The sequence below is a fragment of the Bufo gargarizans genome, unplaced genomic scaffold, assembly GCF_014858855.1.
Source record: "Bufo gargarizans isolate SCDJY-AF-19 unplaced genomic scaffold, ASM1485885v1 original_scaffold_1671_pilon, whole genome shotgun sequence".
In the NCBI taxonomy this organism is placed as follows: domain Eukaryota; kingdom Metazoa; phylum Chordata; class Amphibia; order Anura; family Bufonidae; genus Bufo; species Bufo gargarizans.
The window spans coordinates 14,439-29,631 of NW_025334460.1; the positions used below are offsets into that span (position 1 = coordinate 14,439).

General features: G+C 46.6%; 1 protein-coding gene across 1 annotated transcript in view; it reads left to right on the forward strand.

Moving 5' to 3' along the window:
- The first annotated feature begins 611 nt into the window (after positions 1–611).
- Positions 612–15,193, forward strand: part of LOC122923502 (protein turtle homolog A-like) — a 38,874-nt gene continuing 24,292 nt past the window's right edge. The window contains 8 exon segments of the mRNA XM_044274327.1: positions 612–1,685; positions 2,492–2,552; positions 5,128–5,280; positions 10,087–10,238; positions 10,943–11,060; positions 11,144–11,285; positions 14,695–14,840; positions 15,012–15,154. Coding sequence (XP_044130262.1) covers positions 612–1,685; positions 2,492–2,552; positions 5,128–5,280; positions 10,087–10,238; positions 10,943–11,060; positions 11,144–11,285; positions 14,695–14,840; positions 15,012–15,154 — 1,989 coding nt within the window.

The window sequence follows — 15,193 nt, forward strand, 5'->3', positions numbered from 1 at the left end:
CTCCTCTATGGACCCCGAAGAATTATGAGGCTGGACCCAAAGGGCAATCTGTATTGCCGGTAACGCCAATACTTCCTTGGCAATTGAGAGGCGCAAGGCCATCTTGTTTAAAATAGTCCCCAAATGGGCAAATTTGGCACTTACAGAGGCGGGTAAGGACGCCCAGGGTCTCCTTTTCGGCGACTCCTTTATTGAGGATATGGGCCGATTCGTGGGTACCCTTACCGCGCTTGACAAGGCGCAGGCCTCTATGCGCAGGGTATTCCATGGACGGGTCTCATCAGGTCGGCAGTAGTAGAGACCGCCTGTCCGGCCGTGCAAGCTTTCAGGCCCGTGGCGCGAGAGCAACCCCAGCTATCGCAGACCCTTGGGTAAGTCTCCCCCAATTGGGGGATTCTATGGTACCTTGTGTAGGGGGCAGACTCCAACTTTTTTCTCATGTTTGGAGTCTCATCACCTCAGATCCATGGGTATTGACCACGGTCAGGGGCTTTCACATAGAACTCACGGGGTCCCCAGACCTGGTTCCTTGCCCCCCGCCCCTCCCGCTATCACGTCCAGATTGCTCTCTGGTGGACGCGGAGCTATGCTCTCTCAGGCAAAAACAGGCGATGGAATTTGCCCCTCCTTCGGAGTGGGGTGTGATCAGCAATATTTTCCTCGTCCGGAAAAATGGGGGTCAGATGAGACCGGTCATCAACTTTCGCGCTCTGAATACGGTGGTACGCTACCGTCATTTCAGGATGGAGGGGACCCACCTCCTTCGGGACCTGTTAGTTCCTGGGGACTGGATGGTAAAGCTGGATCTAAAAGATGCTTATCTGATGGTCCCAGTGGTCACTTGTTCCAGGGATCTGCTCCGGTTCTGGTGGAGAGGAGAGATCTGGTGGTTCACTTGTCTCCCATTCGGGCTGTCTTCAGCTCCTTGGTGGTTCACCAAGCTGCTACGACCAGTCGTGTCATGGTTGAGGACTCGGGGCATACGCCTCATCATTTACCTGGACGACATCCTCCTGATGCACGAGTCCAGGGTGGGTTTGTTGGAACATCTCCAGTGGACAGCGGACCTGCTGTCAGATCTCGATTTCCTCCTCAACAAGGAGAAGTCATGCCTCATCCCATCTCAGCGGATGGAGTTCTTGGGCTTCACGGTGGATTCGCTTTCGGAGTCCCTCAGTCTTCCGATGAAGAATTTGCGTATGATTCGCAAGGGGTTGAAACATGCCCTCACCATTCCCCACCTCTCGTTACGTCTCCTGGCTCGCATCTTCGGGCTGTTAGCTTCATCGATCCAGGCAGTGTTTCCGGCTCCGTTGCACTACCGTGCTCTCCAGCGATTGAAGATCGCCCATCTTCGGACCGGTGCCTTCTTTGCGGACGCGGTGGTTTTTGGACTCGGAAGGCCGAGAGGAGTTGGGCTGGTGGATTGCCAATCTGGAGGCTTGGAACGGCAGAGCGATCTTCGGATTTCTGCCGGAACTGACCATCAAGTCAGATGCGAGTCTCCAGGGCTGGGGCGCCCATTGCAATGGAGCTTCCACGGGGGGAGCCTGGTCGGAGGAGGAATCCCTCCTCCACATCAATGCTTTGGAACTCCTAGCCGGCTTGTTTGCAGTGAGGAGCTTCTCCAACGGGATCGCCAACGCGTACATCAGGCTGCGGATGGACAATGTCTCGGCGGTCCGGTATGTCAACCGATTGGGGGGTACTCACTCGGTTACCTTGGCTCGGTTGGCCAAGGAATTTTGGTCGTTGTGCCTGTCCAGGGACATCATGGTGCAGGCGGAATACTTACCGGGGCTGAGCAACGTTCGTGCGGATTGGAACTCGCGCTACCTGTCGGACGGCAGCGATTGGCAGCTGGACCCGGAAGTGTTCTCAGCCATTTCGGACAGGTGGGGACCGATGGCTGTCGATCTCTTTGCCCCTCGGCTCAACAGGCCACTCACCCGATTTTTCAGCTGGCGTCCAGATCCGGAAGCAGTGGCGGTGGATGCGTTTCTCCAGGATTGGTCGGTATCCCGCCTTTATGCTTTTCCTCCCTTTTCCATGGCTTCTGGCGGACCTGGTGTTGGTGGTTCCGTTCTGGGGGTCTCAGGTCTGGTTCCCTTCGTTGCTGAGGATCCTTGTGGAGATAGCTCTTTCTCCCGACCCATCCGGATCTCCTGCGCAACCCTCTGGGTCTGCACGACCCACTTCTCCTCGACGGATCCCTACGGCTGCTGGCGTGCCGGATCTCCGGACGCCTGGAGATTTCGATGGCATTTCGGAGGCACCTCGACAGTTACTGGACAGCGCATGGGCTCCCGGCACCAGAAAGTCTTACCGGGCTGCCTGGAGAACTTGGGCTAACTGGTGCGTGGGACGGGACTTGGATCCCGTTTCGGCACCTGTAGCTCACCTGTTGCAGTTTCTCACATCACTGTTGAGGCGGGTAAGGCGTATCGGACCATTAACCTTTTCAGGTCCGCTATTTCGTCTACCCATTTAGGTTACGAGGGTGTTCCTGCAGGTCAACGTCCTTCGGTCTCTCGTCTGTTGCGTGGGTCTCGGTTGGCACGTCCTCCTCGACCTCGTTTTTCCACTAGATGGGACGTCTCCCTGGTCCTTTCCTTTTTTATCTTCTTGGCTGGGGAATTCTGCCCTTTCTCTTAGGCAATTGTCCGCTAAATTTTTAGCATTGTTTTGTCTTATTTCTTGCATGAGGGTCTCGGTTGTTCGGGCCCTTGATTTTGACGCTCGTTCTTTCACCCCGGTTGGGGTTACTTTTAACATTTCGCGTCGCACCAGGACTAGCATCCGGTTTGTCTCCTATCCCAGTTTCACTTCTTCTCCAATTTTGTGTCCTGTGGCTTGCCTTAGGGAGTACGAATCCAGGACTAGAGCCCATCGATCTCCCGACACATCTCAGTTGTTCCTTTCTATCCGACATCCGTTTGGACCGGGGTGTCTAGTCCAACGTTGGCGCGTTGGCTTAAGTGGGTCACGTCGCTAGCGGGTATTGACACTTCTGTCTTCACTGCCCTCCTTTGCGGTTTCAGGAGCCAGATTGGAGGACGTGATGCGTTTGGCTGATTGGTCTAATATTACCACGTTCAGAGAATTTTATTTCCGTCCTCAGGCTAATTTGTTTGTTTCTATTATAGACGGGCTTTGAACTTGCAATATGAGCCTCCGTGTCTTGCTGTAAAACTAAATGATTTTCCTATTTCATGACGTAAAGTCATAGTTTTATTAAAGACACGGAGGCGAGTATTGCCCGCCCTGTTCCCGCCCTTGGGTTTCCTCACGGGTTTTTTGTTACAGGGGTATTTATTATTTGCCTTATTGTATTATAGATCTGTTTAAGATTATTATCATTGTCATTATTGTTGTGATTTATCGTTATTTATGGTTATTTTTTAAGATTTATGTTGTTTTCAGTCCTTTAATCCCTAATGTGTCGTTTTCAGTAGAGGGGTTCCGGACGTGATTGGTCGTCACGTGTTTTGTTTCACCTGGACCTATGGTCTGTTCTCTTTTCAGGTTGAAGGTCTATCCATTCTAGGATGCCGTGCTTTCGGTTGAGGTCTCTACCACAGTTTGGCCAGGTTGGCTAGTTGGATACGCTTCGTTGGCGTTGGGCTTATTCGTTCCAGTTACAGTGCGGAGTTTCGTTGAGGTGTTCGTGATGTGGGCACCAGGATCAAAGAAAGAGGAAGTCCCAGAGGAAGAGCGGCCTAATATAGGGGCCAGAGGGGAGGGACATTGGTTACTTCCTGTATGTAAATTTTTTCTCTTTGCTGCTATTGGTGGACAGTAAAGAAGGAGATAGCAATACTCGCCTCCGTGTCTTTAATAAAACTATGACTTTACGTCATGAAATAGGAAAATCATTTAGTTACATCCTGTATTATACTCCAGAGCTGCACTCACTATTCTGCTGGTGCAGTCACTGTGTACATACATTACTTATCCTGTACTGATCCTGAGTTACATCCTGTATTATACTCCAGAGCTGCACTCACTGTTCTGCTGGTGCAGTCACTGTGTACATACATTACTTATCCTGTATTATACTCCAGAGCTGCACTCACTATTCTGCTGGTGCAGTCACTGTGTACATACATTACTTATCCTGTACTGATCCTGAGTTACATCCTGTATTATACCCCAGAGCTGCACTCACTATTCTGCTGGTGCAGTCACTGTGTACATACATTATGTATCCTGTACTGATCCTGAGTTACATCCTGTATTATACTCCAGAGCTGCACTCACTATTCTGCTGGTGGAGTCACTGTGTACATACATTACTTATCCTGTACTGATCCTGAGTTACATCCTGTATTATACTCCAGAGCTGCACTCACTATTCTGCTGGTGCAGTCACTGTGTACATACATTACTTATCCTGTACTGATCCTGAGTTACATCCTGTATTATACTCCAGAGCTGCACTCACTATTCTGCTGGTGCAGTCACTGTGTACATACATTACTTATCCTGTACTGATCCTGAGTTACATCCTGTATTATACTCCAGAGCTGCACTCACTATTCTGCTGGTGCAGTCACTGTGTACATACATTACTTATCCTGTACTGATCCTGAGTTACATCCTGTATTATACTCCAGAGCTGCACTCACTATTCTGCTGGTGCAGTCACTGTGTACATACATTACTTATCCTGTACTGATCCTGAGTTACATCCTGTATTATACTCCAGAGCTGCACTCACTATTCTGCTGGTGCAGTCACTGTGTGCATACATTACTTATCCTGTACTGACCCTGAGTTACATCCTGTATTATACTCCAGAGCAGCACTCACTATTCTGCTGGTGTAGTCACTGTGTGCATACATTACTTATCCTCTACTGATCCTGAGTCACATCCTGTATTATACTCCAGAGCTGCACTCACTATTCTGCTGGTGTAGTCACTGTGTGCATACATTACTTATCCTGTACTGATCCTGAGTCACATCCTGTATTATACTCCAGAGCTGCACTCACTATTCTGCTGGTGCAGTCACTGTGTACATACATTACTTATCCTGTACTGATCCTGAGTTACATCCTGTATTATACCCCAGAGCTGCGCTCACTATTCTGCTGTTGGAGTCACTGCTGCTGTCTCTCCACAGGGCGCTCGCGGATAGAGGAAGGGGCTTCTCTGAGCATCGACTCCCTCCGTTCCGATGACCAGGGTTGGTATGAGTGCAGGGTGCTGTTTTTGGACCGTCATCACGCAGACGAGGAATTCAAGAATGGGACTTGGATCCATCTCACTGTGAACTGTAAGTCTTGTATACCGCCATATACCACTGCCTCAGGTGTAGGTCACAGCCAGCCATAGGGTCGCTCCTTCTCGGGGCTGGGGACTCTTCTGTGTCCGGAGTGACTGCTGAAGAGGGGAGCTCCGGGGCCAATCACCTAGACTTACTCTGCAGTGTATGACGGTGTTATGTGGAACTGAATTGTATTATTATATGGGAACTCTACGGCAGTATTATGTGATATATCGTTTGGATACTGCATAGTACTTGTGCCCTATACTGCGGTATTATACGGGCTGTATATGGCAGTATTATGTGATCCCTTGTTTGGATAATGCATAGTACTAGTGCCCTATACTGTGGTATTATTTGGGCTGTATATGGCAGTATTATGTGAGCCCTTGTTTGGACAATGCATAGTACTTGTGCCTTATACTGCGGTATTATTCAGGCTGTATATGGCAGTATTATGTGAGCTATTGTTTGGATAATGCATAGTACTTGAGCCCTATACTGCGGTATTATTTGGACTTTATATGGCAGTATTATGTGAGACCTGGTTTCGATAATGCATAGTACTAGTGCCCTATACTGCGGTATTATTTAGACTATATATGGCAGTATTATGTGAGCTATTGTTTGGATAATGCATAGTACTTGTGCCCTATATGGCAGTATTATGTGAGCTATTGTTTGGATAATGCATAGTACTCGTGTCCTATATGGCAGTATTACTTTAGTACGGTAGTATATGAGGAAAACCGTGACAACCGGGAAACAGTGGGCTACTTAGCTTGTCGCCCAGGGTCCGGTTTTCTGACATCAGGACCCTGCCCCTCCGGTGTAGGTGCCGTCGGGATCTGTGTACCGGAGTAACCTTGTGCGCCTCGTCTGCCTGGCAGCAGCAGTGCCCCGTGTAGAGGCGGAGGCATCCCTGCCAGCACAATACTGGGCAGAGACGTGGCCAGCACCAGTGCCAGCTGTAAATCACACCTTCGCTTCCAGGACTGACAAGATCATGTATTCTTGAGTAGAATACCAGACGAGCAGTAAGGACTGACACACAGGCAGTACTGTAGGATGAGCCTGTTTGATAGAAGGATGGTGGACATCCTTTAGGACTAGTCCCAGGTATCGGGCCCTCAGACTAATCCTCCAGACCCCCTGCTCCTGGAAGCCTGTCCTTGTGGCTGACCTCTCATGGAAGGTCTGAGAAGAGGAGGCCAGGAGATAAGCGGCTCCAGGCTAATCACTTCTGAACTGAGGTTTCGGATGACCTTTGACCTCTAGCCTTGCTCAGAAACCTCCCATCCCCCCATACTACTAAGTGGAGGCCTCACCCTCCATCTTAAATAAGGGCAAGGAGAACATTCGGGGTAGCCAATCGCAGCGCAGCTCTCATTTTTCAAGAGCAGGACATGATATAAAAGCTGTGCTGTGATTGGCTGCTGGGAGCGCCCTGCTCTTGGACAGTGTTGATCAGTGAGGACAGCGCCCCCTATACAGCATGGCAGATTGTCACCGCACATCTGTGTAAACACGTGTAGATCGTCCACGGAGACACGTGTCACACCAGGCTGCTGGTCTAGACACATACCGGTTAACCCTTCCCTCTCCCACCAGTGCAGGGAGTGCCCCCCCAGGCGGCAGGATATGTCTAATAAATTGCTTACAAAATACGGCAATAACCATGAAGAACTGCAGAGCCCGGGGCGCAGCTGTGTGTGGGTGATAATATACCGGAGAGTCCCCGGGTTATACCAGCAGAGGAAAGAAGGATGAGCAACGTCTACCACCTGTACATGTATAATTATATACAGGAGATGCCCAGGTTATACCAGCTGTACATATATAGTTATATACAGGAGATACCCAGGTTATACCAGCTGTACATATATAATTATATACAGGAGATACCCAGGTTATACCAGCTGTACATATATAGTTATATACAGGAGATGCCCGGGTTATACCAGCTGTACATATATAGTTATATACAGGAGATGCCCAGGTTACACCAGCTGTACATATATAATTATATACAGGAGATACCCAGGTTATACCAGCTGTACATATATAGTTATATACAGGAGATGCCCGGGTTATACCAGCTGTACATGTATAATTATATACAGGAGATGCCCAGGTTACACCAGCTGTACATATATAGTTATATACAGGAGATGCCCGGGTTATACCAGCTGTACATATATAATTATATACAGAAGATACCCAGGTTACACCAGCTGTACATATATAGTTATATACAGGAGATGCCCAGGTTATACCAGCTGTACATATATAATTATATACAGGAGATGCCCAGGTTATACCAGCATGGTCCATATCACTATATACAAGAAGATGTATAACTTATACCAGCTGTACATATATAATTATATACAGGCGATGCCCAGGTTATACCAGCATGCTCCATATCACTATATACAAGAAGATGTATAACTTATACCAGCTGTACATATATAATTATATACAGGATATACCCAGGTTATACCAGCTGTACATATATAGTTATATACGGGAGATGCCCAGGTTATACCAGCTGTACATATATAATTATATACAGGAGATACCCAGGTTATACCAGCTGTACATGCATAATTATATACAGGAGATGCCCAGGTTATACCAGCTGTACATGTATAATTATATACAGGAGATGCCCAGGTTATACCAGCTGTACATATATAATTATATACAGGGGATGCCCGGGTTATACCAGCTGTACATATATAATTATATACAGGAGATGCCCAGGTTATACCAGCTGTACATGTATAATTATATACAGGAGATGCCCAGGTTATACCAGCATGGTCCATATCACTATATACAAGAAGATGTATAACTTATACCGGCTGTACATATATAATTATATACAGGAGATGCCCAGGTTATACCAGCATGCTCCATATCACTATATACAAGAAGAAGTATAACTTATACCAGCTGTACATATATAATTATATACAGGAGATACCCAGGTTATACCAGCTGTACATGTATAATTATATACAGGAGATGCCCGGGTTATACCAGCTGTACATGTATAATTATATACAGGAGATGCCCAGGTTATACCAGCATGCTCCATATCACTGTATACAAGAAGATGTATAACTTATACCAGCTGTACATATATAATTATATACAGGAGATACCCAGGTTATACCAGCATGCTCCATAGCACTATATACAAGAAGATGTATAACTTATACCGGCTGTACATATATAATTATATACAGGAGATACCCAGGTTATACCAGCTGTACATGTATAATTATATACAGGAGATGCCCAGGTTATACCAGCATGCTCCACATCACTATATACAAGAAGATGTATAACTTATGCCCAGGTTATACCAGCATGCTCCATATCACTATATACAAGAAGATGTATAACTTATGCCCAGGTTATACCAGCATGCTCCATATCACTATATACAAGAAGATGTATAACTTATACCAGCTGTACATATATAATTATATACAAGAGATACCCAGGTTATACCAGCATGCTCCATATCACTGTATACAAGAAGATGTATAACTTATACCAGCTGTACATATATAATTATATACAGGAGATGCCCAGGTTATACCAGCATGCTCCATATCACTATATACAAGAAGATGTATAACTTATACCAGCTGTACATATATATAATTATATACAGGAGATACCCAGGTTATACCAGCATGCTCCATATCACTATATACAAGAAGATGTATAACTTATACCGGCTGTACATATATAATTATATACAGGAGATACCCAGGTTATACCAGCTGTACATATATAATTATATACAGGAGATGCCCAGGTTATACCAGCATGCTCCATATCACTATATACAAGAAGATGTATAACTTATACCAGCTGTACATATATAATTATATACAGGAGATACCCAGGTTATACCAGCATGCTCCATATCACTATATACAAACAAGAAGATGTATAACTTATACCAGCTGTACATATATAATTATATACAGGAGATGCCCAGGTTATACCAGCTGTACATATATAATTATATACAGGAGATGCCCAGGTTATACCAGCATGCTCCATATCACTATATACAAGAAGATGTATAACTTATACCAGCTGTAGATATATAATTGTATACGGGAGATGCCCAGGTTATACCAGCTGTACATATATAATTATATACAGGAGATGCCCAGGTTATACCAGCTGTACATATATAATTATATACAGGAGATGCCCGGGTTATACCGGCTGTAGATATATAATTGTATACGGGAGATGCCCAGGTTATACCAGCTGTACATATATAATTATATACAGGAGATGCCCGGGTTATACCGGCTGTAGATATATAATTGTATACGGGAGATGCCTGGGTTATACCGGCTGTAGATATATAATTGTATACGGGAGATGCCCGGGTTATACCGGCTGTAGATATATAATTGTATACGGGAGATGCCCGGGTTATACCGGCTGTAGATATATAATTACATACAGGAGATGCCTGGGTTATACTTTTTTCGCACAGGGTGGATACAGTGGGGTAAGTGGTTTGTACAGAGCAGGATCCTGAGGTTTGGATGCAGCGGTTTTGTGGTGTTATTATTTGCTATAACCTGGGTGTATATCTGATGACGGGGGGCGCCGTCAGTTTTACTGACAGTTTGCATGGTGTGTAAGTTTCCGTGCCGTATAACAGCCTGACGACGTGTGTTCCCTGTTATTAGCCATCACTGATGTTCTGTATGACATCTGCTGTGCGCAGGAAAATATCTTCCTCTCCATAATGCAAGTTTTCTTTCACAGCCCCGCCTTCTTTCATAGAGACTCCACCCATTTACATTGAGGTTCGTGTTGGGGACACCTTGACTCTGACTTGTGTGGCCAACGGGAACCCCAGGCCGGTTGTCTCCTGGAAGCAGGACAATGTCGACATAGCGAGCGTGGACAAGATCCAGGCAAGTCAGAAGCATCACAGGCGCTGTGCATGGGAGGAGCCGCTGTCACAGCCCCACCCCTGCTTAACTCGAGCATCGTGGGAGTTTTAGCGCCATATTATAGGTCAGAGCAGGATTGAGGCCACCCCCCCCCAAAAGCCAAGGAGATCACTTTAGACATTTTTTGAAAAATTGTTCCTTGGGTTGTCCCGATTCAAATCCCATATTTTTTGTTTTTCTCCTGTATGGACGGCTGATCTGGAATGGTGAGATGGTCGGAGGCCACTGAAAGCCTCTGAGTATACAGCGGAGACATTGTGTTCCCAGTCCAGGAACTGGGATGGCAGGTGTCTCGCTGTGTGCTCACAGTCAGACGCTGTAGACACTAATCCGCTGTTGTTTTTGAAAGTCAGCAGTGTCGTCGCACTATCGCCCTGTTTACTCAGAGCTCGCATTGTCTTTGTAACAATAGGCGACTGGAGCTCATTATACTGAGGAAGGTGGAAGCCGCGGTCTGTGGGACGCTGGCGCCCTCTGGTGTCCACTACATGTGACAGCACTTCTCCTCCGCATCTAAAGCTCTTTAGTGTAGGGGCACCTATAACATCAACATGGGGGAAATTCTGCAACTGGGCGCCGTCTACCCAAATTAAAGGGGAACGCCATAGGTTTGTTTTCTTCTGGAGTATTCTTTCAGAATTTTTGATTTCGCCTCTTGTGTGCAGGTTAATAATGGGTCACTAAGAATAGTCGGGGTGCAGCGCGCCCATGCAGGTGCCTACACGTGTCACGCCGCTAGTGAAGAGGGGGAGGTGACCCACACCAGCCGTGTCCTGGTCCAAGGTATGAAGTGATCGCTTATAATGTGGCCAAGAAGAAGGCCCCTAACATTATACTGTGGTCACGTCCGTATTTTGTGTCTCTAGGTCCGCCCGTCATTGTCGTCCCCCCAGAAAACATCACCGTGAACGTTTCACAAGACGCCTTCCTGACCTGTCAGGCCGAGGCGTACCCCGCCAACCTGACCTACAGCTGGTTCCACGGAAACAGCAACGTCTATCTCCTCAGGTGAGACGGGCCCAGGACTGTGTATCTAATCCTGCCCTGTGTGATACCGTCTACTGAACGGTGTATCTAATCCTATCCTGTGTGATACTGTCTGAGCTGTGTATCTAATCCTGTCCTGTGTGATACTGTCTGCTGAGCTGTGTATCTAATCCTGCCCTGTGTGATACCGTCTACTGAGCTGTGTATCTAATCCTATCCTGTGTGATACTGTCTGAGCTGTGTATCTAATCCTGTCCTGTGTGATACTGTCTGCTGAGCTGTGTATCTAATCCTATCCTGTGTGATACCGTCTACTGAGCTGTGTATCTAATCCTATCCTGTGTGATACTGTCTGAGCTGTGTATCTAATCCTGTCCTGTGTGATACTGTCTGCTGAGCTGTGTATCTAATCCTATCCTGTGTGATACTGTCTGCTGAGCTGTGTATCTAATCCTATCCTGTGTGATACTGTCTGCTGAGCTGTGTATCTAATCCTACCCTGTGTGATACTGTCTGCTGAGCTGTGTATCTAATCCAGTCATGTGCGATACTGACTGCTGAGCTGTGTATCTAATCCTATCCTGTGTGATACAGTCTGCTGATCTGTGTATCTAATCCTATCCTGTGTGATACTGTCTGCTGAGCTGTGTATCTAATACTATCCTGTGTGATACTGACTGCTGAGCTGTGTATCTAATCCTATCCTGTGTGATACTGTCTGCTGAGCTGTGTATCTAATCCTATGTGATACTGACTGCTGAGCTGTGTATCTAATCCTATCCTGTGTAATACTGTCTGCTGAGCGGTGTATCTAATCCTATCCTGTGATACTGACTGCTGAGCTGTGTATCTAATCCTATCCTGTGTAATACTGTCTGCTGAGCGGTGTATCTAATCCTATCCTGTATGATACTGACTGCTGAGCTGTGTATCTAATCCTATCCTGTGTGATACAGTCTGCTGAGCTGTGTATCTAATCCTATCCTGTGTGATACTGTCTGCTGAGCTATGTATCTAATACTATCCTGTGTGATATAGTCTGCTGAGCTGTGTATCTAATCCTATCCTGTGTGATACTGTCTGCTGAGCTGTGTATCTAATCCTATCCTGTGTATTTCAGTCTGCTGAGCTGTGTATCTAATCCTATCCTGTGTGATACTGTCTGCTGAGCTGTGTATCTAATCCTATCCTGTGTGATACTGTCTGCTGAGCTGTGTATCTAATCCTATCCTGTGTGATACTGACTGCTGAGCTGTGTATCTAATCCTATCCTGTGTGATACTGTCCTGCTGAGCTGTGTATCTAATCCTATCCTGTGTGATACTGACTGCTGAGCTGTGTATCTAATCCTATCCTGTGTGATACTGACTGCTGAGCTGTGTATCTAATCCTAGTCCTGTGTGATACGTCTGCTGAGCTGTGTATCTAATCCTATTCCTGTGTGATACTGACTGCTGAGCTGTGTATCTAATCCTATCCTGTGTGATACTGCCTGCTGAGCTGTGTATCTAATCCTATCCTGTGTGATACTGGCCTGCTGAGCTGTGTATCTAATCCTATCCTGTGTGATACTGACTGCTGAGCTGTGTATCTAATCCTGTCCTGTGTGATACTGTCTGCTGAGCTGTGTATCTAATCCTATCCTGTGTGATACTGTCTGCTGAGCGTGTATCTAATCCTGTCTGTGTGATACGTCCTGCTGAGCTGTGTATCTAATCCTGTCCTGTGTGATACTGTCTGCTGAGCTGTGTATCTAATCCTGTCCTGTGTGATACTGTCTGCTGAGCTGTGTATCTAATCCTATCCTGTGTGATACGTCTGCTGAGCTGTGTATCTAATCCTATCCTGTGTGATACTGTCTGCTGAGCTGTGTATCTAATCCTATCCTGTGTGATACTGTCTGCTGAGCTGTGTATCTAATCCTATCCTGTGTGATACTGTCTGCTGAGCTGTGTATCTAATCCTATCCTGTGTGATACTGTCTGCTGAGCTGTGTATCTAATCCTATCCTGTGATGATACTGACTGCTGAGCTGTGTATCTAATCCTATCCTGTGTGATACTGACTGCTGAGCTGTGTATCTAATCCCTACGTCTGCTGAGCTGTGTATCAACCCCTGTGTGATACAGTCTGCTGAGCTGTGTATCTAATCCTATCCTGTGTGATACATGTCTGCTGAGCTGTGTATCTAATCCTATCCTGTGTGATACTGTCTGCTGAGCTGTGTATCTAATCCTATCCTGTGTGATACTGTCTGCTGAGCTGTGTATCTAATCCTATCCTGTGTGATACTGTCTGCTGAGCTGTGTATCTAATCCTATCCTGTGTGATACTGTCTGCTGAGCTGTGTATCTAATCCTATCCTGTGTGATACTGTCTGCTGAGCTGTGTATCTAATCCTATCCTGTGTGATACTGTCTGCTGAGCTGTGTATCTAAATCCTATCCTGTGTGATACTGTCTGCTGAGCTGTGTATCTAATCCTATCCTGTGTGATACTGTCTGCTGAGCTGTGTATCTAATCCTATCCTGTGTGATACTGTCTGCTGAGCTGTGTATCTAATCCTATCCTGTGTGATACTGACTGCTGAGCTGTGTATCTAATCCTATCCTGTGTGATACTGTACTGCTGAGCTGTGTATCTAATCCTATCCTGTGTGATACTGTCTGCTGAGCTGTGTATCTAATCCTATCCTGTGTGATACTGCCTGCTGAGCTGTGTATCTAATCCTATCCTGTGTGATACTGTCTGCTGAGCTGTGTATCTAATCCTATCCTGTGTGATACTGTCTGCTGAGCTGTGTATCTAATCCTATCCTGTGTGATACTGTCCTGCTGAGCTGTGTATCTAATCCTATCCTGTGTGATACTGTCTGCTGAGCTGTGTATCTAATCCTATCCTGTGTGATACTGTCTGCTGAGCTGTGTATCTAATCCTATCCTGTGTGATACTGTCTGCTGAGCTGTGTATCTAATCTATCCTGTGTGATACTGTCTGCTGAGCTGTGTATCTAATCCTATCCTGTGTGATACTGCCTGCTGAGCTGTGTATCTAATCCTATCCTGTGTGATACTGTCTGCTGAGCTGTGTATCTAATCCTATCCTGTGTGATACTGTCTGCTGAGCTGTGTATCTAATCCTATCCTGTGTGATACTGCCTGCTGAGTGGTGTATCTAATCCTATCCTGTGTGATACTGTCTGCTGAGCTGTGTATCTAATCCTATCCTGTGTGATACTGCCTCCTGAGCTGTGTATCTAATCCTATCATGTGTGATACTGTCTGCTGAGCTGTGTATCTAATCCTATCCTGTGTGATACTGACTGCTGAGCTGTGTATCTAATCCTATCCTGTGTGATACTGACTGCAGAGCTGTGTATCTAATCCGATCCTGTGTGATACAGTCTGCTGAGCTGTGATTTTTTTTCCAGCCGCCTCCAGTCTCGGGTTCGTATTATGGTGGATGGGAGTTTTCTGCTCCAACAAGTCACCCCTGAGGATTCTGGGAAATACACTTGCATCCCCAGCAACGGGATGTGGAAGTCTCCGTCTGCCTCTGCCTACCTCACTGTACTGCGTAGGTACCAGCTCCTGAACAAGCCGCCTGCGCACAGTGGGCTCTGCTGTGCTGCCTTGTGGGAGATGTAGTGTTTGCTGTAGAGTCGTCACTGATCCTGTGTACTGGAGGGGGCGATACCCTCATGCTTGCTATTACACCTGGTTCATTATAGCGCCATCCTCCTTTTAGATCCCGCCTACGTGACTGACATGCCGCCAGAAACCTTCCTGCCCATCGGAATGAGGGGTGTGATCCGGTGCCCCGCCAGAGCCAACCCCCCCTTGTTATCTGTCAACTGGACCAAGGATGGGACTCCTCTGGATCTTGATAAGGTATAAACCATCAGCGTGGGACAGGTACTGATGTTAGGG